The 24,244-nt window shown below is 38.8% G+C and overlaps 1 protein-coding gene across 1 annotated transcript; it reads left to right on the top strand.

Annotated features, from left to right (window-relative positions):
- Positions 1 to 15,016: 15,016 nt before the first annotated feature.
- Positions 15,017 to 24,040, top strand: LOC139559621 (ras-related protein Rab-18-B). Its single transcript, XM_071375771.1, has 7 exons — positions 15,017 to 15,221; positions 15,743 to 15,798; positions 16,002 to 16,063; positions 20,559 to 20,631; positions 20,978 to 21,099; positions 21,346 to 21,412; positions 22,310 to 24,040. Exons 1-7 carry the CDS (start codon positions 15,154 to 15,156, stop codon positions 22,480 to 22,482), a joined length of 621 nt encoding a protein of 206 aa, XP_071231872.1. The 5' UTR covers positions 15,017 to 15,153; the 3' UTR covers positions 22,483 to 24,040.
- Positions 24,041 to 24,244: the final 204 nt, after the last annotated feature.

The following is a 24,244-nucleotide window of genomic DNA, read 5'->3' as shown; positions in this document are numbered from 1 at the left end:
ACAGTTTTAAATAGTATTGACCAGTGTCCTATACAGGTTTAATTAAACAGTGTCCTATACAGGTTTAAATAGTATTTACCAGTGTTCTATACAGGTTTAAATAGTACTTACCAGAGTTCTATACAGGTTTAAATAGTATTGACCAGTGTTCTATACAGGTTTAAATAGTATTTACCAGTGTTCTATACAGGTTTAAATAGTATTGACCAGTGTCATATAAAGTTTAAATAGTAATTACCAGTGTTCTATACAGGTTTAAATAGTATGTACCAGTGTCCTATACAGGTTTAAATAGTATTTACGAGTGTCCTATACAGGTTTAAATAGTATTTACCAGTGTTCTATACAGGTTTAAATAGTATGTACCAGTGTCCTATACAGGTTTAAATAGTATTTACCAGTGGTCTATACAGGTTTAATTAAACAGTGTCCTATACAGGTTTAAATAGTATTTACCAGTGTTCTATACAGGTTTAAATAGTATTTACCAGTGTTCTATACAGGTTTCAATAGTATTTACCAGTGTTCTATACAGGTTTAAATAGTATTTACCAGTGTTCTATACAGGTTTAAATAGTATTGACCAGTATTCTATACAGGTTTAAATAGTATTTACCAGTGTCCTATACAGGTTTAAATAGTATTTACCAGTGTTCTATACAGGTTTAAATAGTATTTACCAGTGTTCTATACAGGTTTAAATAGTATTGACCAGTGTTCTATACAGGTTTCAATAGTATTGACCAGTGTTCTATACAGGTTTAAATAGTATTGACCAGTGTTCTATACAGGTTTAAATAGTATTTACCAGTGTTCTATACAGGTTTAAATAGTATTGACCAGTGTTCTATACAGGTTTCAATAGTATTGACCAGTGTTCTATACAGGTTTAAATAGTATTGACCAGTGTTCTATACAGGTTTAAATAAACAGTGTCCTATACAGGTTTAAATAGTATTTACCAGTGTTCTATACAGGTTTAAATAGTATTGACCAGTGTTCTATACAGGTTTCAATAGTATTTACCAGTGTTCTATACAGGTTTAAATAGTATTGACCAGTGTTCTATACAGGTTTAAATAGTATTGACCAGTGTTCTATACAGGTTTAAATAGTATTGACCAGTGTTCTATACAGGTTTAAATAGTATTTACCAGTGGTCTATACAGGTTTAATTAAACAGTGTCCTATACAGGTTTAAATAGTATTTACCAGTGTTCTATACAGGTTTCAATAGTATTTACCAGTGTTCTATACAGGTTTAAATAGTATTTACCAGTGTTCTATACAGGTTTCAATAGTATTTACCAGTGTTCTATACAGGTTTAAATAGTATTTACCAGTGTTCTATACAGGTTTAAATAGTATTGACCAGTGTTCTATACAGGTTTAAATAGTATTTACCAGTGTCCTATACAGGTTTAAATAGTATTTACCAGTGTTCTATACAGGTTTAAATAGTATTTACCAGTGTTCTATACAGGTTTAAATAGTATTGACCAGTGTTCTATACAGGTTTCAATAGTATTGACCAGTGTTCTATACAGGTTTAAATAGTATTTACCAGTATTCTATACAGGTTTAAATAGTATTTACCAGTGTTCTATACAGGTTTAAATAGTATTTACCAGTGTTCTATACAGGTTTCAATAGTATTGACCAGTGTTCTATACAGGTTTAAATAGTATTTACCAGTGTTCTATACAGGTTTAAATAAACAGTGTCCTATACAGGTTTAAATAGTATTTACCAGTGTTCTATACAGGTTTAAATAGTATTTACCAGTGTCCTATACAGGTTTAAATAGTATTTACCAGTGTTCTATACAGGTTTAAATAGTATTTACCAGTGTTCTATACAGGTTTAAATAGTATTTACCAGTGTTCTATAGAGGTTTAAATAGTATTTACCAGTGTTCTATACAGGTTTAAATAGTATTTGCCAGTGTTCTATACAGGTTTAAATAGTATTTACCAGTATTCTATACAGGTTTAAATAGTATTTACCAGTGTTCTATACAGGTTTCAATAGTATTTACCAGTGTCCTATACGGGTTTAAATAGTATTTACCAGTGTTCTATACAGTTTTAAATAGTATTGACCAGTGTACTATACAGGTTTAATTAAACAGTGTCCTATACAGGTTTAAATAGTATTTACCAGTGTTCTATACAGGTTTAAATAGTATTTACCAGTGTTCTATACAGGTTTAAATAGTATTTACCAGTGTCCTATTCAGGTGTCAATAGTATTTACCAGTGTCCTATTCAGGTTTAAATAGTATGTACCAGTGTTCTATACAGGTTTAAATAGTATGTACCAGTGTTCTATACAGGTTTAAATAGTATTTACCAGTGTTCTATACAGGTTTAAATAGTATTTACCAGTGTTCTATACAGGTTTAAATAGTATTTACCAGTGTCCTATACAGGTTTAAATAGTATTGACCAGTGTTCTATACAGGTTTAAATAGTACTGACCAGTGTTCTATACAGGTTTAAATAGTACTTACCAGTGTTCTATACAGGTTTAAATAGTATTTACCAGTGTTCTATTCAGGTTTAAATAGTATTTACCAGTGTTCTATACAGGTTTAAATACTATTTACCAGTGTCCTATACAGGTTTAAATAGTATTTACCAGTGTTCTATACAGTTTTAAATAGTATTGACCAGTGTCCTATACAGGTTTAATTAAACAGTGTCCTATACAGGTTTAAATAGTATTTACCAGTGTTCTATACAGGTTTAAATAGTACTTACCAGAGTTCTATACAGGTTTAAATAGTATTGACCAGTGTTCTATACAGGTTTAAATAGTATTTACCAGTGTTCTATACAGGTTTAAATAGTATTGACCAGTGTCATATAAAGTTTAAATAGTAATTACCAGTGTTCTATACAGGTTTAAATAGTATGTACCAGTGTCCTATACAGGTTTAAATAGTATTTACGAGTGTCCTATACAGGTTTAAATAGTATTTACCAGTGTTCTATACAGGTTTAAATAGTATGTACCAGTGTCCTATACAGGTTTAAATAGTATTTACCAGTGGTCTATACAGGTTTAATTAAACAGTGTCCTATACAGGTTTAAATAGTATTTACCAGTGTTCTATACAGGTTTAAATAGTATTTACCAGTGTTCTATACAGGTTTCAATAGTATTTACCAGTGTTCTATACAGGTTTAAATAGTATTTACCAGTGTTCTATACAGGTTTAAATAGTATTGACCAGTATTCTATACAGGTTTAAATAGTATTTACCAGTGTCCTATACAGGTTTAAATAGTATTTACCAGTGTTCTATACAGGTTTAAATAGTATTTACCAGTGTTCTATACAGGTTTAAATAGTATTGACCAGTGTTCTATACAGGTTTCAATAGTATTGACCAGTGTTCTATACAGGTTTAAATAGTATTGACCAGTGTTCTATACAGGTTTAAATAGTATTTACCAGTGTTCTATACAGGTTTAAATAGTATTGACCAGTGTTCTATACAGGTTTCAATAGTATTGACCAGTGTTCTATACAGGTTTAAATAGTATTGACCAGTGTTCTATACAGGTTTAAATAAACAGTGTCCTATACAGGTTTAAATAGTATTTACCAGTGTTCTATACAGGTTTAAATAGTATTGACCAGTGTTCTATACAGGTTTCAATAGTATTTACCAGTGTTCTATACAGGTTTCAATAGTATTGACCAGTGTTCTATACAGGTTTAAATAGTATTGACCAGTGTTCTATACAGGTTTAAATAGTATTGACCAGTGTTCTATACAGGTTTAAATAGTATTTACCAGTGGTCTATACAGGTTTAATTAAACAGTGTCCTATACAGGTTTAAATAGTATTTACCAGTGTTCTATACAGGTTTCAATAGTATTTACCAGTGTTCTATACAGGTTTAAATAGTATTTACCAGTGTTCTATACAGGTTTAAATAGTATTGACCAGTATTCTATACAGGTTTAAATAGTATTTACCAGTGTCCTATACAGGTTTCAATAGTATTGACCAGTGTTCTATACAGGTTTAAATAGTATTTACCAGTATTCTATACAGGTTTAAATAGTATTTACCAGTGTTCTATACAGGTTTAAATAGTATTTACCAGTGTTCTATACAGGTTTCAATAGTATTGACCAGTGTTCTATACAGGTTTAAATAGTATTTACCAGTGTTCTATACAGGTTTAAATAAACAGTGTCCTATACAGGTTTAAATAGTATTTACCAGTGTTCTATACAGGTTTAAATAGTATTTACCAGTGTTCTATACAGGTTTCAATAGTATTTACCAGTGTTCTATACAGGTTTAAATAGTATTTACCAGTGTTCTATACAGGTTTAAATAGTATTGACCAGTATTCTATACAGGTTTAAATAGTATTTACCAGTGTCCTATACAGGTTTAAATAGTATTTACCAGTGTTCTATACAGGTTTAAATAGTATTTACCAGTGTTCTATACAGGTTTAAATAGTATTGACCAGTGTTCTATACAGGTTTCAATAGTATTGACCAGTGTTCTATACAGGTTTAAATAGTATTTACCAGTATTCTATACAGGTTTAAATAGTATTTACCAGTGTTCTATACAGGTTTAAATAGTATTTACCAGTGTTCTATACAGGTTTCAATAGTATTGACCAGTGTTCTCTACAGGTTTAAATAGTATTTACCAGTGTTCTATACAGGTTTAAATAAACAGTGTCCTATACAGGTTTAAATAGTATTTACCAGTGTTCTATACAGGTTTAAATAGTATTGACCAGTGTCCTATACAGGTTTAAATAGTATTTACCAGTGTTCTATACAGGTTTAAATAGTATTTACCAGTGTTCTATACAGGTTTAAATAGTATTTACCAGTGTTCTATAGAGGTTTAAATAGTATTTACCAGTGTTCTATACAGGTTTAAATAGTATTTGCCAGTGTTCTATACAGGTTTAAATAGTATTTACCAGTATTCTATACAGGTTTAAATAGTATTTACCAGTGTTCTATACAGGTTGAAATAGTATTTACCAGTGTCCTATACAGGTTTAAATAGTATTTACCAGTGTTCTATACAGTTTTAAATAGTATTGACCAGTGTCCTATACAGGTTTAATTAAACAGTGTCCTATACAGGTTTAAATAGTATTTACCAGTGTTCTATACAGGTTTAAATAGTATTTACCAGTGTTCTATACAGGTTTAAATAGTATTTACCAGTGTCCTATTCAGGTGTCAATAGTATTTACCAGTGTCCTATTCAGGTTTAAATAGTATGTACCAGTGTTCTATACAGGTTTAAATAGTATGTACCAGTGTTCTATACAGGTTTAAATAATATTTACCAGTGTTCTATACAGGTTTAAATAGTATTGACCAGTGTTCTATACAGGTTTAAATAGTATGTACCAGTGTTCTATACAGGTTTAAATAGTACTTACCAGTGTTCTATACAGGTTTAAATAGTATTGACCAGTGTTCTATACAGGTTTAAATAGGGTTTACCAGTGTTCTATACAGGTTTAAATAGTGTTTACCAGTGTTCTATACAGGTTTAAATAGTGTTTACCAGTGTTCTATACAGGTTTAAATAGTGTTTACCAGTGTTCTATACAGGTTTAAATAGTATTTACCAGTGTCTCCACAACCTGCAGAGCAACAGTCAAGCGTTTGCTGCTCTCTAGTGGTGATTCTGGCTCCACTATCATTCTCCATGTGTTGCCATTTGAAAGGTTTCTTATTCATGAAAGACCTTCATTTATCTGATTGTTTGATTGTCAAAATCAAATAAGTATTTCTGATCATCGTAAGGGTTGCAAAATTCCTTGAACTTTCAATAAATTCACTGGTTTTCCTGAAATCCCGGTTGGAGGATTCATGGAATCAGGAGGGAATAAGCAGGAAATGCCGTACATCCAACCAGGATTTCTGAAAAACCAGGACATGTGTTTAAAGTTCCTGGATTTTTGCAACCCTAGTCATCATAACGATGTTTTGTTTAGCATTATAAATTAACCCCACAGTATTGCGAGCATCATGAAGATATGCTTCTAGTTTACAATATACCATATTCTGGAGAACACCGCCATACTTTTTGAAAAGGCTCAGATAAGGTTATTGTTTTTCCGGCCTTCCGAGTGGCGCAGCAGTCTAAAGCGCTAGAAGCGTCACTACAGACCCGGGTTCGATCCCAAGGTGCGTCGCAGCTGGCTGCAACTGGGAGACCATTGAGGCGGCGCACAGTTGGCTCAGCGTCGTCTGGGTAAGGGGAGGGTTTGACTGTCCATGACTGTCCTCCTTTTGGATGTCCTTGTCCCATCGCGCTCTAGCGACTCCTTGTGGCGGACCGGGCGCATGCACGCTGACTTCAGTTGCCAGCTGTATGGTGTTTTCTCCGACACATTGGTGTGGCTGCCTTCCAGGTTAAGTGAGCAGTGTATCAAGAAGCAGTGTGGCTTGGCGGGGTCGTGTTTCGGAGGACGCATAGCTCTCGACCTTTCGCCTCTCCCGAGTCCGTACGGGAGTTGCAGCGATGGGACAAGACTGTAACTACCAATTGGATATCACGAAAAAGGAGTATTTAAAAATAAAAAAATACGTATTATCTTCAAGGAAGCTAAGATCCTTTGATGTCTGCCTAAAAATGCTCTATATGTTTCATAACAGTGTTTTGGCTAGTGTCCTGTTCTACAGTGTGATCTGCTGGGGGTAACATCACAACGGATGATGCTAACAAGTTGAACAAAATCATAAAGAAAGCTGGTTCTACCATCTGCACCCACCAGGACAATGTAGAGCCCATTCTGGATAAGCAGATCTTCAAGATGCTCAATAGCATAGAGACCAACACCAGCCACGGTATCTGTTTGGAGCAACGCAGTGCAATGGCAGACAGATTTATATTAGCTATGAGAAAACAGAATGTTTCCGCAGATCCTTATGCTATGAGAGGCTTTTTAACATATTTATTTTTTTAAATATCCATTGATGATGTCTTGTTTGTGTATTTATTGGTGTTGTACTGTATGTATTAGCTGTTGCAACAACATTTTCCCTTTGAGGGATTATTAAAGTACTATTTTATCTAAACTGACCCTATAGGATCCTAACAGATTAATCACGCAATACTATACCTATACCATCAATGGTTAATTATACAACAACAATATTCTTGTAATAAATGCTTTGTTTCACTGTAAGACAGAATTTGTTGAAATGTGGATTTTGCGAACAGATGTTTTTATTTTCAACACAATATCACATTCATACCCAAAGTCACAACCTGGTCTCAGAGCATTTCGTATTGTTCTGTACGTCAATCCGAGACAGTCCATTTAATATGAGATGTTACATTTCCTATGGTATGTATTAATTTCATATTTCATATGATATACAATATGTTACGGATTGGCAAAACGTAAAATATGTTAAGAATTTGCTAAACATATATGTTACCAATTCCAATTTAGCTAGGTGGCTAACGCTAATATTAGCTAGCTGGCTAACGTTAGCTAGGCTAGGGGTTAGGGTTAAGGTTAGGAGTCAGAATAAAGGGTTAATGTTAGGGGAAGGTTTAGCAAAAAAAGGTCAAGCTTAGGGTCAGCTAACATGCTAAGTAGCTAAAAGTAGTAAGTAGTCGAAAAGTTGCTAATTACCTGAAATGCTAAAGTTGTACGTGATGAGATTCAAACATGCAACCTTTTGGGTTGCTAGATGTTCACGTTATACACCTACCCATCCACCCCGACCAACCACCCTCTTTTGTTTTTACCTTAAGTAACCTTCTGTGTTATGTAACCATCCCAAACATAACATAACATACTAATTTGTGTCCCGGATTTCCATTTATTATGTTACGTGTAGTCTATGAGACCAGGCTGAAAGACATAGCAAACACCATGTCTCTTTTAACAGGAAGAAGTGAACAAGACTATAGGCATAATGGCCGACAGCTTGCCTCAGTCTCTACCACTCTGCTGGTCATTGTCTCCGTCCTTTCGTCTGGACTTTCATGAGAAAACAAGCGCTGTGGAGGCCAGGATAGTGACTCTGCTCATAGTTGAACTGGGTCTCCTCCGTTTTGCATATGACACAACTATTGAGACTGTTTTCTACGTTATTAATGCACTGTTGTATTTTTTCTTCAGCAGGGCACAATGTCTGCCCAGAAGTTTTGTAAGCAACTTTATTTTGGACCGTTGATGTTCACAATGCATTCTGGGAACATAACAGATGTTGACTGAGTTTAGCAAGTAAAAGCATGAACTAGCAAGAATAAGGCGGTGATCTCTGCGATTCGCTTTCAAAATAAAAGACCTGCGATGAAACTGGTACAAAATGATACAAATGTTTGAAATGCATACCAAACGTGTAGTAGTAAATGCCATGCTAAACAGAGTTACTTTTTAGGCCAATTGCAATAATTAGTGGGACTGTTTTACCGCCAGGTGATCTCTCATTAAACCGTCAATACAGGCTAAGATCACACGCACAGCGGATCTCAGTTGCAATCATTATTGGCCACCATATTACCGCTCCTGCTTAAGCAAGGTCATGTTAACTTAAAACCTGCTAGTTGAGCAGACTATTGCAGATTCATCTGTTTGACAATCCTTCCATGCAACTAAAATAAAGTATTTCTTGGTTTACCACGACAAATCTACTCTGGCAATTTACCTTACACATTTTAAACATTGAAAACTCATTAGTGATCACCTACAAATGTTTAGTTTATGTTTATCCATTCATTACAACTTGGCTTAATGAAATAGGACTATGGTCATTTCTTCCCAAGAGTGAAAAATATATTATTCCTGAACTGTCCACATTTGAAATTTGAAACTGAATCAAGCCATTCAGGATTGTCTTATATTTTTTATTCAAACAAAAATGTAGTCTAATAAAGTTAATTTCAGTGGCAGAAATTATATTTTATGTTATTAAATTATAAAACACAAAATAATAGTTCTGATATCAATAATGCCACAGATGTTGAGATACTGCATTGGCTTAGGTTGAAATCAAATGTTTGATATACACTCCATTATTACTATGAGTATTTTAAATTCATTCATTAAAAGCCTTCTTCTCGATGCTCAAATAGGTCGTCATTCATAAGGGCATCACGGAATATGTGAAAAGTCAGAAGTGAGCTTAATGGATACCACTGTACCCTAAGCCTGTATGTGCACTAAATAAGCCCCTTTTATGATTTTATGGTTTTAAAAAAAATCAGATTTATTGACAACCAAACATTGACATTTCATTCGTAAACAGTCAATATAACATAATAAAAATAAAAATAAATCACTTGCACATCTGAGTTGCAGGTGTGTGGGATTCATTTGATTACATTTAAGAAAAGAGAAACCAGCACCCTGATCTTGGTAATGTTGGCAGGAAAGTATCATGACACAAGGCGAGACCCAAATGCAGACACAATAGGCAGATGGTTGGAGTTTAAGATGTTAATTAAATCCAAAGGGAATAGGCAAGAGAATGGTCGTGGACAGGCAAAAGGTCATAACCAGATCAGAGTCCAGGTGGTACAGAGTGGCAGGCCAGGCAAGCAGAGCAGGCAGAATGGTCAGGGTGGCGGTAACAGATTCCAGAACAGGCAAGGGTCAAAACCAGGAGGACTATAAAAAGGAGAAAAGGCGATGCAGGAAAACCGGGAAAACCCACTGGTAGGCTTGGACATACAAGACGAACTGGCACAGAGTGACAGGGTCATTGTATCCTTCACGCTGTAGAAGGCCAGAGTACCCGACTTGTGATCCAGGTACACTCCTACTCTGGAGGAGTGAGGACACGATACTTTAGTCTCAACATTATTGTGTATGAAACAATAACCACCACTAAAGCACCGTAAACTCCAGGACTTGTCATTGTGTCCAAATCTGGAGGCAAAATCCCTTCCTGTTCTTCCGATATCTTTATATGATCAAATCAAATGTTATTGGTCACATACACATAGCTAGCTTTTGATCCACGCGAGTGTGGCATGCTCTGGTGTGACGCACGCCAAAGAAAGACTGCATCTGTAGGAATAGTTTCCTGGACACATATTAGGCCTATAGGTTTCATTCAGATTAGTGCATTTGGACATTTTCTAGGCAACTGCAGTTCTGTACAGGATATCCAGCTATGGAAACCAAAACTCCATAAAGAATTCCATAGAGAACTCCATAGAGAACTCCATAAAGAACTCCATAACGAACTCCATAAAGAACTCCATAGAGAACTCCATAGAGAACTCCATAGAGTACTCCATAAAGAACTCCATAACGAACTCCATAAAGAATTCCATAGAGAACTCCATAAAGAACTCCATAAAGAACTCCATAACGAACTCCATAAAGAACTGCATAAAGAACTGCATAAAGAACTCCATAAAGAACTCCATAGAGAACTCCATAGAGAACTCCATAGAGAACTCCATAAAGAACTCCATAGAGAACTCCGTAAAGAACTCCATAGAGAACTCTATAGAGAACTCCATAGAGAACTCCATAAAATCACCCCTTAGTATTTTTTGTATTTTAGTATTATTTAACATTTTGGTATCATTTCCACCCACCTGTAGTGGAGATTATTGTCCATTCTTCTGTAAGGAAGTTTTCTAGTTTCTCTCTCAGCTAAAACACAGCCTCACTCGCATCTTCAAAGCACTGATGAGGATAGTCAATGAGGCTGGATACATCTGAAGGTGCACTGTGACTGGAGAGAGACTGATAACCCTGGAGAGAAGGGGAGAGAGACAGAGAGAAAGGGAGATGGAGAGAAATAGCGAGACAGACACATGAACACAGACAGACAGAACAGATTGAGAGCCTCTAACAAGGCAGTATAGTTAGCTGAAGGAAATGGATGTGATCATGTGTGTGTGAGAGCTGCTCCAGCTCAGCACTTCTCCTACTCATTAGCTCAGCTATCTCCTACTCCAGGAGTCTTTCAGCCCAACCTTCTCCTTGTTTCTGACCAGCTCCTTTTAGCTCAGAGCGCCTTCTCTCAATGGAGCAGATCAGCTCAGTAAAGACCCTCTCATTGTCCTCCACTGCTGCCTGTGCAGAGTGCTGTCAGGACAGAGATAGAGAAGAGAAAGGCTCCATGTTAAGCAGTTCATTCCCTCTAAGTTGGAGCCCAGACAGCCTGTTCCATAGCCTGAAATCCACAACCTGTTTTGTGCTAACATTCATGTTTGACATGACAAGGAGTGGCAAGCAGTGGAATGTTAGCACAAACATTTTGTAATACCCAGGCTACCTGTTCCCCACAGTGGGGCTCGGTGGGATCGGAGAGTGTGCTCGCTCTCTCACTCTAACCACCATCGCTGTAAATAAGGTCAATATTTTGATTAGTGTTATAAAATGTTGATTGTATTGATGAATAACATTGTCTTAATATTCTAATATGTGGGCTGGATTATTCAAAATAATAATGAGTTATCTTCAGAGAATATTGATAGTAGATATTCATTATTCTCTACTGCCACTGAAATTGGTAACTTGTGAATATTAAAATACATAACTCAATTCATAGTTTAGTAGTTTCTTATATCATCATATCCTCATAACATGTATCCTTACAAATATGACAATTAACATAATTGCCACATCTTATTTATTGAGGACAATCCCCTACAGACGTCTGTTTGTATCTAGCTCCTAGGCAATATGATACCACAATATCACAGAGCGTATACCTAAACACTCAACATGTATTCTCAATACTAAACACTGACATGTCTCTCATGACAATCAAATGCCTAGCTGGTGTGTTTGTTCTGCTGCCAGGCCTGGCTGACAGGAAAAGGAAATTATGCGTCTCCTCTGGTCCGTAATACTGTCCTCACATTGACAGACTCCACAGCCTGTTGGAGTTCCTTCTGCTCCTTCTCTCTCTCTTGGATTCTCTGCTCGACTTCCTGCTGACTCATCCCCAGCTGACTCTTCCAAATCAAATCAAATCAAAATGTATTTGTCACATACACATGGTTAGCAGATGTTAATGCGAGTGTATCGAAATGCTTGTGCTTCTAGTTCCAACCATGCAGTAATATCTAACAAGTAATCTAACAATTTCACAACAACTACAAAATACACACAAGTGTAAAGGAATGAATAAGAATATGTACATAAAAATATATGGATGAGCGATGGCCGAACGGCATAGGCAAGATGCAGTAGATGGTATAGAGTACAGTATATACATATGAGATGAGTAATGTAGGGTATGTAAACATTATATAAAGTGGCATTGTTTAAAGTGGTGAGTGATACATTTATTACATCCAATTTATTATTATTAAAGTAGCTAGAGATTGAGTCACTATGTTGGCAGCAGCCACTCAATGTTAGTGATGGCTGTTTAACAGTCTGATGGCCTTGAGATAGAAGCTATTTTTCAGTCTCTCAGTCCCTGCTTTGATGCACCTGTATTGACCTCGCATTCTGGATGATAGTGGGGTGAACAGGCAGTGGCTCGGGTGGTTGTTGTCCTTGATGATCTTTTTGGCCTTCCTGTGACATTGGGTGGTGTAGGTGTCCTGGAGGACAGGTAATTTGCCCCTGGTAAAGCGTTGTGCAGACCTCACTACCCTCTGGAGAGCCTTACGGTTGTGGGCGGGGCATTTACCGTACCAGGCGGTGATACAGCCCGACAGGATGCTCTCGATTGTGCATCTGTAGAGGTTTGTGAGTGTTTTTGGTGACAAGCTGAATTTCTTCAGCCTCCTGAGTTTAAAGAGGCGCTGCTGCGCCTTCTTTACCACACTGTCTGTGTTGGTGGACCATTTCAGTTTGTCCGTGATGTGTACGCCGAGGAACTTAAAACTTTCCACCTTCTCCACTACTGTCCCTTCGATGTGGATAGGGCGCTGCTCCCTCTGCTGTTTCCTGAAGTCCACGATCATCTCCTTTGTTTTGTTGACGTTGAGTGTGAGGTTATTTTCCAGACACCACACTCCGAGGGCCCTCACCTCCTTCCTGTAGGCCATCTCGTCATTGTTGGTAATCAAGCCTACCACTGTAGTGTCGTCTGAAACTTGATGATTGTGTTGGAGGCATGCATGGCCACGCAGTCATGGGTGAACAGGGAGTTTCCTACCCTCACCACCTTGTTTCCTACCCTCACCACCTGGGGGGCAGTCCGTCAGGAAGTCCAGGACCCAGTTGCACAGGGCGGGGTCGAGACCCAGGGTCTCGAGCTTATTGACGAGTTTGGAGGGTACTATGGTGTTAAATGCTGAGCTCTTGTCCAGATGAGTTAGGGCAGTGTGATTGCGATTGCGTCGTCTGTGGACCTATTGGGGCGGTAAGAAAATTGGAGTGGGTCTAGGGTGTCAGATAGGGTGGAGGTGATATGGTCCTTGACTAGTCTCTCAAAGCACTTCATGATGACGGAAGTGAGTGCTACGGGGCGATAGTCATTTAGCTCAGTTACCTTAGCTTTTTTGGGAACAGGAACAATGGTGGCCCTCTTGAAGCATGTGGGAACAGCAGACTGGGATAAGGATTGATTGAATATGTCCGTAAACACACCAGCCAGCTGGTCTGCGCATTCTCTGAGAACGCGGCTAGGGATGCCGCCTGGGCCGGCAGCCTTGCGAGGGTTAACACATTTAAATGTTTTACTCACGTTGGCTGCAGTGAAGGAGAGCCCGCTGGTTTTGGTAGCGGGCCGTGTCGGTGGCACTGTATTGTCCTCAAAGCGAGCAAAGAAGTTGTTTAGTTTGTCTGGGAGCAAGACATCGTGGTCCGAGACGGGGCTGGTTTTCTTTTTGTAGTCCGTGATTGACTGTAGACCCTGCTACATACTTCTCGTGTCTGAGCCGTTGAATTGCGACTCGACTTTCTCTCCATCCCCAGCTGACTCTATGGAGAACAAAGTCTTTATTGAATAACAGTCTTGTTCTTTCAGTATTCTTGTCAGGATTAAATTATGTTAGTCCCACTACATATTTAGTCCCACTTAAAAATAATATCATGATCTACATTGTAAAGGTGAATGATTATCTCTAACCACTTTCGCTTTTTATCTTACAAGCACAGCAACAGGTAAGTAGGTAGCCTAAGCTTGTGCTAGTCGGAACGACTCATAGGAGCAGGAGTCTATCTCCTGTTTCTGTGGTGTGAGGCAGCTTGATGTACAAGTACACCCCCTAGACAGGACGCTAGTCTATCTCTTGTTTCTGTGGTGTGAGGCAGCTTGATGTACAAGTACACCCCCTAGACAGGACGCTAGTCTATCTCTTGTTTCCGTAGTGTGAGGCAGCTTGATGTACAAGTACACCCCCTAGACAGGACGCTAGTCTATCTCTTGTTTCCGTAGTGTGAGGCTGCTTGATGTACAAGTACACCCCCTAGACAGGACGCTAGTCTATCTCTTGTTTCCGTAGTGTGAGGCTGCTTGATGTACAAGTACACCCCCTAGACAGGACGCTAGTCTATCTCTTATTTCTGTAGTGTGAGGCAGCTTGATGTACACCCCTTAGACAGAAGTTAGTCTATCACAGGGCCATACCCCCCCCCCCCTTCTATCTCCTAAATGCTGAGTACCAAGCAACAGCAAGAGGAGTTTAGACTAAACTATAGACTTGTATATGGGCATTTATAATGATAATAGGGTTAAATATTAGGGGCTGCTGCCTAAACAGCTGCCCAGTTTTCTGAATTTACTCTGAGAATGTTTCATATGCATATCAGTGAGACTTTGACTGATAAGCACATGTGATTTAGCTTCACCCTTTTACTGGCAATACTGAACATATTCATCATACTGGTTAAACAGGAGGGTCCCCTGGTAAATATGGACCTAAACTATGGTTCCTACACTGTAATAGCAATATGTATTTTCCATAAGAAAAATCCAGGGGCGTATTCACTAGGAACCAAGGTGTGAGACAAGTTAATATACTATAATATATGTTGAAACTTTTCCATATTTTCGATCATGTTTGCCTTCACAATTAATGAACAGTGTTCATTTTACAGGATAGTACTCTTATTTTGAAGGAAGAAAAAAACACGAGCCGGAAGTGCTTCGTTACTGTTGTAGCGGTCATAGCACCAAGACGAAAATCGCACTGTCAACGTCAGACAAACACCCCAAAAACGGATTAAAAAACAGTTTAGAAAAACGTAAGAAATATGGACGACGACGTGTTGACAACTTTGAAAATATTGATAATTGGTGAGAGTGGTGTCGGAAAGTCAAGGTAAGATAGTCTTTGTTTTGAAGTTTTGTTCATTACAGGAAGGCTATTTTGCCTTTTCGTTAGCTACAGAATGTAACTTTTCTTAGCTAACACACTAGCCAACGTTAGCTGTATAACCAGCTGCATCAGTTTGTCCTTTGAATTGGGAATAATAATCACATTCCTACACTTGCTTTTTATCATCTTACTTGATGATTATTTAAATATTTCCTGGTAAATTGCTAGCTACGTGTTAGTTATTTATCTTTGTCTAGCAGAACCAGTATCTGGGCCAACGAGATGACGAGTAACGTTAGCTTTCTGGGCACAGGGGAGATCTTGTCACATCCTTCTCGTTTGCCCAGATACTGGTTGATCTACTAGCTAGCTATGTGGAACTGGTGGTGTGTGGCAAACCCACTCCAGCCCTTGTTAGTTAGCTAACTAAATAGTTTTCCTAGGTTGTGGGCTAGGTAGGCTATATCTCGTGTGTCAGTGTTGCCTGCTCTCAGACATGGTGTTGCCCTTCTGTCCCCAAACAGTCTTCTCCTGAGGTTCACAGACGATACTTTTGACCCAGAGCTAGCAGCAACCATAGGTAAGTCCTAAAGGCGCTCCACCATCAAAGGAGTGTGCCCCAGTGCACTGTTAATGGGAAGGGGGAAACACAGAATTCCCACTCTAACAGCAGCTTTGACACCGTTGCTAGGCCTATGTGTCAATGGAATATTGTTATGTCACACATTAGGCTATTCATATTTATGGGTTGAGTCTGCTCCTGCCTCCCTCTTTTTGATGCAGGTGTGGATTTCAAAGTAAAAACAATTGCAGTGGATGGGAATAGTGCCAAGCTTGCTATTTGGGTAAGTGTATGAAAATGTCATGTATTATCATTCAAATCTAAGCTCTTTCACTGTAATTAGGTTGATTTCCTAAGGTGTGGCCAACGTTCTCTGTGAAGTGAACATCAGGAAATTCACATTCTTAAAAGGACAATCTGCAGTGCAAACAAAAACAAATTTGCCACTGTTTTGGTAAATAACTGATGGTGAACCAGTATGAACCAGTATCTGTGTGTTTTAGACCTCTAATGCCCAGAAAGCTGACTCAAACTCTCATTCACTGGCTCTGCAAGCATTATAATGTAAAAATACGTTTGTTTATCACCAAATAAGGAGTTTCACTGAGCAGCGATTTTCATTTACGCCGTTACGGCTGGTATGTACTTCCAACAAAGGTCAAAATAAAAATGTACAAGCAACTGAAAAATGCCTGTTGTAGACTTCCGACCTGTGTGTGGCAGTAATGAGTGATTTACATTGGAGGTGCTAAAGAGGCTTATTTATTTGTCCGGGTGCAAGTATGTTTTTTATATAGACCTTTTGTTGGAAGTACATACCAGTCGTAACGGGAGTAAATGTAGATAGTTGCTCAACGAAACTCCATATTTGGTGATAAACAAACATATATTTTGAAGTTAGTTGAATCGGAGCTTTCTGGGCGTTTTATAACGCACAGATACTTGTTCAGGCATGGAGAAATGAAACCACTCTCAACATCATAGACATAGCTATGGACTGACCATCTATGATATCAAAATTAGTTTTGAGGCTAAACAGTGTTTTCAGTTGACAATTACATTGTTTAACAACATCCACTTCGTTCAGGTGTTTTAAAAGACACTGAAAAACATGTTTGTTTGGCTCCAACATTAGGGTTGTTTTCAGCAGGCACTAAAAAACGTTTTGGAAATGAGTCAATACGCGCATTTTGGATTTAGTCTGTCCAAACCAGACGTGAACAGTACATGCTGGTTAAAATATGATCCTGAACCGATTCTTTTGGGTGCAGGTTCGAAATACATATGAAACATTAATGGACATTTGACTAACTAGATGTTGCTACCTGGGGGTTGGACATTTGACTAACTAGATGTTGCTACCTGAGGGTTGGACATTTGACTAACTAGATGTTGCTACCTGGGGGTTGGACATTTGACTAACTAGATGTTGCTACCTGGGGGTTGGACATTTGACTAACTAGATGTTGCTACCTGGGGGTTGGACATTTGACTAACTAGATGTTGCTACCTGGGGGTTGGACATTTGACTAACTAGATGTTGCTACCTGGGGGTTGGACATTTGACTAACTAGATGTTGCTACCTGGGGGTTGGACATTTGACTAACTAGATGTTGCTACCTGGGGGTTGGACATTTGACTAACTAGATGTTGCTACCTGAGGGTTGGACATTTGACTAACTAGATGTTGCTACCTGGGGGTTGGACATTTGACTAACTAGATGTTGCTACCTGGGGGTTGGACATTTGACTAACTAGATGTTGCTACCTGGGGGTTGGACATTTGATTAACTAGATGTTGCTACCTGAGGGTTGGACATTTGACTAACTAGATGTTGCTACCTGAGGGTTGGACATTTGATTAACTAGATGTTGCTACCTGAGGGTTGGACATTTGACTAACTAGATGTTGCTACCTGAGGGTTGGACATTTGACTAACTAGATGTTGCTACCTGAGGGTTGGACATTTGACTAACTAGATGTTGCTACCTGAGGGTTGGACATTTGACTAACTAGATGTTGCTACCTGGGGGTTGGACATTTGACTAACTAGATGTTGCTACCTGGGGGTTGGACATTTGACTAACTAGATGTTGCTACCTGAGGGTTGGACATTTGACTAACTAGATGTTGCTACCTGGGGGTTGGACATTTGACTAACTAGATGTTGCTACCTGGGGGTTGGACATTTGACTAACTAGATGTTGCTACCTGAGGGTTGGACATTTGACTAACTAGATGTTGCTACCTGGGGGTTGGACATTTGACTAACTAGATGTTGCTACCTGAGGGTTGGACATTTGACTAACTAGATGTTGCTACCTGGGGGTTGGACATTTGACTAACTAGATGTTGCTACCTGAGGGTTGGACATTTGACTAACTAGATGTTGCTACCTGGGGGTTGGACATTTGACTAACTAGATGTTGCTACCTGGGGGTTGGACATTTGACTAACTAGATGTTGCTACCTGAGGGTTGGACATTTGACTAACTAGATGTTGCTACCTGAGGGTTGGACATTTGATTAACTAGATGTTGCTACCTGAGGGTTGGACATTGGGTGGTTGTTTTACCTGAAATGCAAATGGTCATTTTCTGATTATTTTATGCAAATGCAACTGTCCTTGGGTCCATGTTCTTGTACATTCAGATAGGTTACCTCCTAGGTTTCAGAACGTTTGTTCCTTTCCTGCCTCCTGAACACATCCCAAAATGTTGTTTTTCAGAAGAACTACATACAGGGCCTTCAGAAGGAATTCACAATCCTTGACTTTTTACACATTTTGTGTTACAGCCTGAGTTTTAAATTGAGACTTTGTGTCACTGGCCTACAAAAAATGACCGAATAATGTCAAAGTGGAATTATGTGAGTCATTAAGTATTCAACCCAATTGTTATAGCAAGCCTAAATAAGCTCAGGAATAAACATTTGCTTAACAAGCCACAATAGGTTGCGTGGACTCACTCTGTGCGCAATAATAGTGTTTAAAATGATTTTTGAGTGAATCCCTCATCTCTGTACCCCACGCATACAATTATCTGTAAGGTCCCTCATCCGAGCAGTGAATTTCACAGATTCAACCCCAAAGTCCAGGGAGGTTTTCCGATGCCTCGCAAAGAAGGGCACCTATTGGTAAAAAATAAATAAAAATCAGACATTGAATATCCTATTGAACATGGTGAAGTTATTAATTACTCTTTGGATGGTGTATCAATACACCCAGTCACTTCAAGGATACAGGTGTCCTCCTTAACTCAGTTGCCGGAGAGGAAAGAAACAGCTCAGGGTTCATTACCATGAGGCCAATGGTGATTTTTAAAACTGTTAGAGTTTAATGGCTGTGATAGGAGAAAACTGAGGATGGATCAACAACATTGTAGTTATTCCACAATTCTTACCTAATTGACAGGGTGAAAAGAAAGCCTGTACAGAATACAAATATTCCAAAATATGCATCCTGTTTGCAACAAGGCAATAAAGAAATCTACTTTATGTCCTGAATAGAAAGTCTTATGTTTGGTACTCAGTGATGTATTTGCCCCAATCTTCATATTTTCAGGGATGGTGGTGGCTTGTCATCGGCAAAGACTAGGTAGTTTTAAAATTATTTTTATTAAAGGAAACGGAATCAAGCGAAGCACAAAGCAAAATCCTAGAGGAAAACCTGGTTGTCTGCTTTCCAACAGACACTGGGAGACATTCACCTTTCAGCAGGACAATAACCTAACTTCAAAGGTCAAAGATACACTGGAGTTGCTCCCGAGTGGCACAGAGGTCTAAGGCACTGCATCTCGGTGCAAGAGGCGTCACAACAGTCCCTGGTTCGAATCCAGGCTGTGTCACATCCGGCCGTGATTGGGAGTCCCATAGGGCGGCGCACAATTGGCAAAGCGTCGTCCGGGTTTGGCCGGGGTAGGCCGTCATTTGTTCTTAACCTTTATTTAACTAGGCAAATCAGTTAACTTTTTATTTTATATATATACTTTTTTTAAACCAAGACAACAATGAATGTTCCCGAGTGGCCTAGTTACACTTTTTGTCTTAAATCGGCTTAAATCTATGGCAAGACTTGAAAATTGCTGTCTAGCAATCATCAACAAACTTGACAGAGCAAAGAAGTATCATTTTAAATAATGTGCAAATATTGTACAATCCAGGTGTGCAAAGCTCTTAGAGATTTACCCAGAAAGACTCACAGCTGTAATCACTGCCAAAGGTGGCTCTAACATGTATTGACTCAGGGGGTTGAATACTTATCTAACCAAAATAGTGTATGTGTAGATATTTGACAAAACCATTTCTCACCTTGTAACACAACAAAATGTGGAAGAAGTCAAAGGGTGTGACTCCTCCTTTCTGAATGCACTGTAGAACAGCTTGTTCAAGGACAGAGTTGCACGCACCATGGGATTGCACCATGTGATGGCGCTATTGTGTAATGTGTCGCATAGAGAAGCTATGACAGTGGAAGTTTGGCCTCCCAAAGTGAAATCCACGACTCTAGCAGGACCTGGGAAGATTGACTTGTTTTAGTATTTACTAAATGTGAAGCTCTTCAAAGTCTCATCAAAATTTGATAATTGTGAGTCATCCAAAAAATAAATGGTTGTGGTTGTGGTACTCCTATCCATAATGCAGCGTGTTGATACTTTCTACGAAGTGAATTCCTCTCGACGCTGGCATGGCATGGGTAACAGTTTCTGTGTTCAGTGCTGAAGAATGACACACTGCTTTCTCTCATTGACGCCTGGTTGTTGTTGTTGGGCCTGTTAGGACACAGCAGGACAGGAGAGGTTCCGGACTCTGACGCCCAGCTACTACCGTGGTGCACAGGGAGTCATACTGGGTGAGTGTTTGTCTCATGACCAACAGTGGTGAACATATATTATCACGTCTGGAGCCATATGTACCAAGTATGCTGATCTAGGATCAGGTTCCTTCTGTCCATACGATCTTATACATGATGAGGTAAAATGACAAAGCAGTCATACTCTCAGAAGTCCCTGGTCTCCCAAATTTGAGGTGCCTATTTCAAATACTCCATTCAACCCACATTCTCAATTTTGAACCTCTAGTCCTATGGACCTCCACAGTATGATTTCAGTACCCCCCCCCCGCGCTTGTATAACACATTTTAATTGTAGATATGGATGAGGTACAGACACTGTTAATCTCCTCTCTTTTGCTGTTAGTGTACGATGTCACTAAACGGGACACGTTCACGAGGCTGGAGAACTGGCTGAACGAACTGGAGACGTACTGCACACGGAACGACCTCGTCAAAATGCTGGTTGGGAACAAGATTGATAAGGAGGTGGGTGTCCCAGTGCATCGTGGGTCACTACCTGTCTGGCATGAATCTGTCTTTTTCAGCTGTGCTTCTATTATATTGTCACCTAGCTGCCATTGTCTCCAGTGTTGGAGGCAAAAAATAAAGTCGTATCACTTAGCAATGTTTTGTGTCGCTGGTATTGTACCTGATGCTGTTACACATTCCACAGGCGAACACCTGTTTTGTGAACCCATTGTTGAATTTGACAGTTCAGTTTTTTTGTTTCAGGAAAACCGTGTAGTTGACCGAAACGAAGGCCTTAAGTTTGCAAGGAAACACTCCATGCTTTTTATTGGTAAGTTCTTTGGTCTTTGTAAAATAGCTGGGCGTCTGAGTAAAATAACCCCGGATACTCAAGTTCATGGGGTCTACTACATAAAGATCTCTTTTTACCGTTTGGTGAGTAAATATCCAGTTGGAGACTAGCTTTTACAACAGTGTGCAGACTCTTGAATTGGAGCACAGATGTCATCCTGTAACTCTCCTTTTGACATTCCTAATCTCCACTGTCAGCACAACACTGAAGGATGCAGCCCCTTCCAGGAGAATTGCATTACGATCGCAAATCTGCAGTCAATCATCTATCAAAACCTCATGTCTACACATGTTTCTATTTCCCAGCTCCAATCGCCTCCTGAAATTAGGTTATAGCATTTCTGAAGACTTTCCATTTTAGAATGACTAAATTAAAGGTTTTGAAAAAGGTTTATGGAAAAGGGTCATGTTTTTGTTTCTATGTGCCGGGGAGGCTACACAGTGCCCAGTGTGTGTGTGTGTATATATATATACATATATATATAATTTTTTCTTGATGCGAACATTCATATTTTATGAACGCTGAATGTGTATGTCTACACATGTCAATCTAAATTACCCAAATCAAGAACATCATCATCATACGTCAGAAAATCAACAGAGTAAAGATATCTCCTTAGAAATATGGACTAGGTGAATCAGACATCACTCTGGGGGTGAAAAAATCCAGCCCAGTCTGGCACTTGTCATGCACATATTTTGTCGCGTTAAAAATCAGCTACTGGGACTTAAACTGAAATAGTCTGAAAACGTATACCCGCTGTCACTTTTCCTCCCATTTTATTCGAAACGGACCTAAAATAGTTTTGAAGTGAGTTTTTGTTGTTGCATCCCTCTAACACTAATATCTCACTAATGTGCCCTTCCACTTTGGCAGAGGCCAGTGCTAAAACGCGGGATGGTGTCCAGTGTGCCTTCGAGGAGCTGGTGGAGAAGATTCTCCAGACTCCAGGGCTTTGGGAAAGCAACGCCCAGCCCCGGGGCGTCCAGCTGGGGGACCAGGAGCAGCGCGGGGCTGGAGGCTGTGGAGGATATTGCTCCGTACTGTAAACCTGGAACCAACCCAAACGGCATACTGGAAACCAGAACCTGAGAAGGATATTAAGAGTCCGTTAATATACTGTGTGTGTTATATACTGAGTCACGGCAAGGGTTCATCTGCACCTTCCGAGGTTTCGGTACAAAGGGACTTTGCGGTTTGCACTCTTCCTGTACCGCCAGTCAGTTGTAACAGTGCATTACATCGTGTTGAAAACACAGTTGATATTCATCATGTATAAAATATCATGCTAAATGAGGTACATTTGTTTTATCTATCAAGTTTGTTGTTAACCACACCAAGTCACATATACGTCTTGTCGAACACATCATGGTGAAACGGGGAATGTCTTCTGTACAAAATAATATTTAATACCTTCTGCTACACGTTTATGCAATACATTATGAATATGATCATTACATCATGTCAAATACCTACCAAGTTATACCGCAAATACCTTCGCTATTTATGTCCAATTTTCTACTTGATGAGTAGATCTGCATGCCTTAACTATGGTTACCGTAGGACCAATAGATGAAGGGAGAGTCCTTCGACGCGCCTTCACTTTGTCCTAGCTAGTGTTTGTAGGCCTATAACCCCCCCCCCCCACCCCCCATAAGCACTTTGTAACAGCTGACATAGGCATTCATCACCACACATTGTGCGCCTAGTCATAGACAGACATCCATTTAACATGGATGTAGTGTGTATGCTTCACAGTTGGTTTTACCAACGTATCCCACTGGTTGACAACAATTATATATATATTTTTTTTTTATCCCCTTCCATTTTATTTACTTGGTAATTTCTCTATTCCAAGCTGTTAAATATTTATATTTTCTTCCACTTTTTATTTCCTGATGTGGGAACATCCATGCAATGTTTTACGTCTTGGCAAGCACAGTCCATGTGGCGTTGATATAGCCTAGTGATGTGCCTATCCATAGCTGTTACTGGCTCAAATGTTGAAAGGAAAGGAAAGAAAAGGTGCATGTTTATTATTAAAGCTATTGCAAAATAAAGATATATTATTTTTCTCTCAAAAAAAAATCACAGCTTGGTTTCATTCTGACCTAGCTGGCCCTTCAATCAAGCAAGCCTTCTTATTACATAATGGTCGTTAGTTCAAGCATGCTTATGGATGTTCAGTGGATCCTGCGGTCTGGAAAAGGGATGAATTTACATGGATCAGCCCAAAAGGTTTCTCATGCCTGTCTAGTTAAATGGTCCACTCCATAACATATTACACACAGTCATGTCACACCACACGTACATGCAAAAACTCATTGTCAAGACAGATATGAGTCTGTATATCTGTAGCAAGATATACAGTATGTTGGTTGCATGTTTTGCTATTTGAATTTTAAATAATTATCCTGTTTATTTGTTGTATCTTCAGTTTTTGTCTGACCTTTTTTTTTAAAAGTGTGCTTGTTTTCCATCCATGAATCACCTTATGAATATCTATACCATAACATTCAAATGACACTTGTAAGTGGTGTTGTGCTCGGTCATGACAAGGACATTTTGTATTATTTCAAACTGAAATAAAAGACAATGGGAAGAAGAGGAATGTTTTGAGTTTGTTGTTCGAGTAGCCTCGAGAGCACTATTTCTTTACTGCAATAGGCTATTTTTACGAGCTGATTATTTGTTGTTCGAGTAGCCTCGAGAGCACTATTTCTTTACTGCAATAGGCTATTTTTACGAGCTGATTATTTGTTGTTCGAGTAGCCTCGAGAGCACTTTCTTTACTGCAATAGGCTATTTTTA

Source organism: Salvelinus alpinus, chromosome 30, assembly GCF_045679555.1.
Source record: "Salvelinus alpinus chromosome 30, SLU_Salpinus.1, whole genome shotgun sequence".
Lineage (NCBI taxonomy): Eukaryota > Metazoa > Chordata > Actinopteri > Salmoniformes > Salmonidae > Salvelinus > Salvelinus alpinus.
Note: the sequence above shows the minus strand (reverse complement) of the source record. Positions and strands in the feature narration are given on the sequence as shown.

What these genes read in the sequence shown, in the direction of transcription:
- LOC139559621 (XM_071375771.1), top strand. Translation starts at nt 15,154, where the DNA reads ATGGACGACGACGTGTTGACAACTTTGAAAATATTGATAATTGGTGAG. An exon ending in TGCACAGGGAGTCATACTGG is followed by an intron (nt 20,632 to 20,977) that starts GTGAGTGTTTGT and finishes TTTTGCTGTTAG; the next exon opens with TGTACGATGTCACTAAACGG. An exon ending in GGAACAAGATTGATAAGGAG is followed by an intron (nt 21,100 to 21,345) that starts GTGGGTGTCCCA and finishes TTTTTGTTTCAG; the next exon opens with GAAAACCGTGTAGTTGACCG.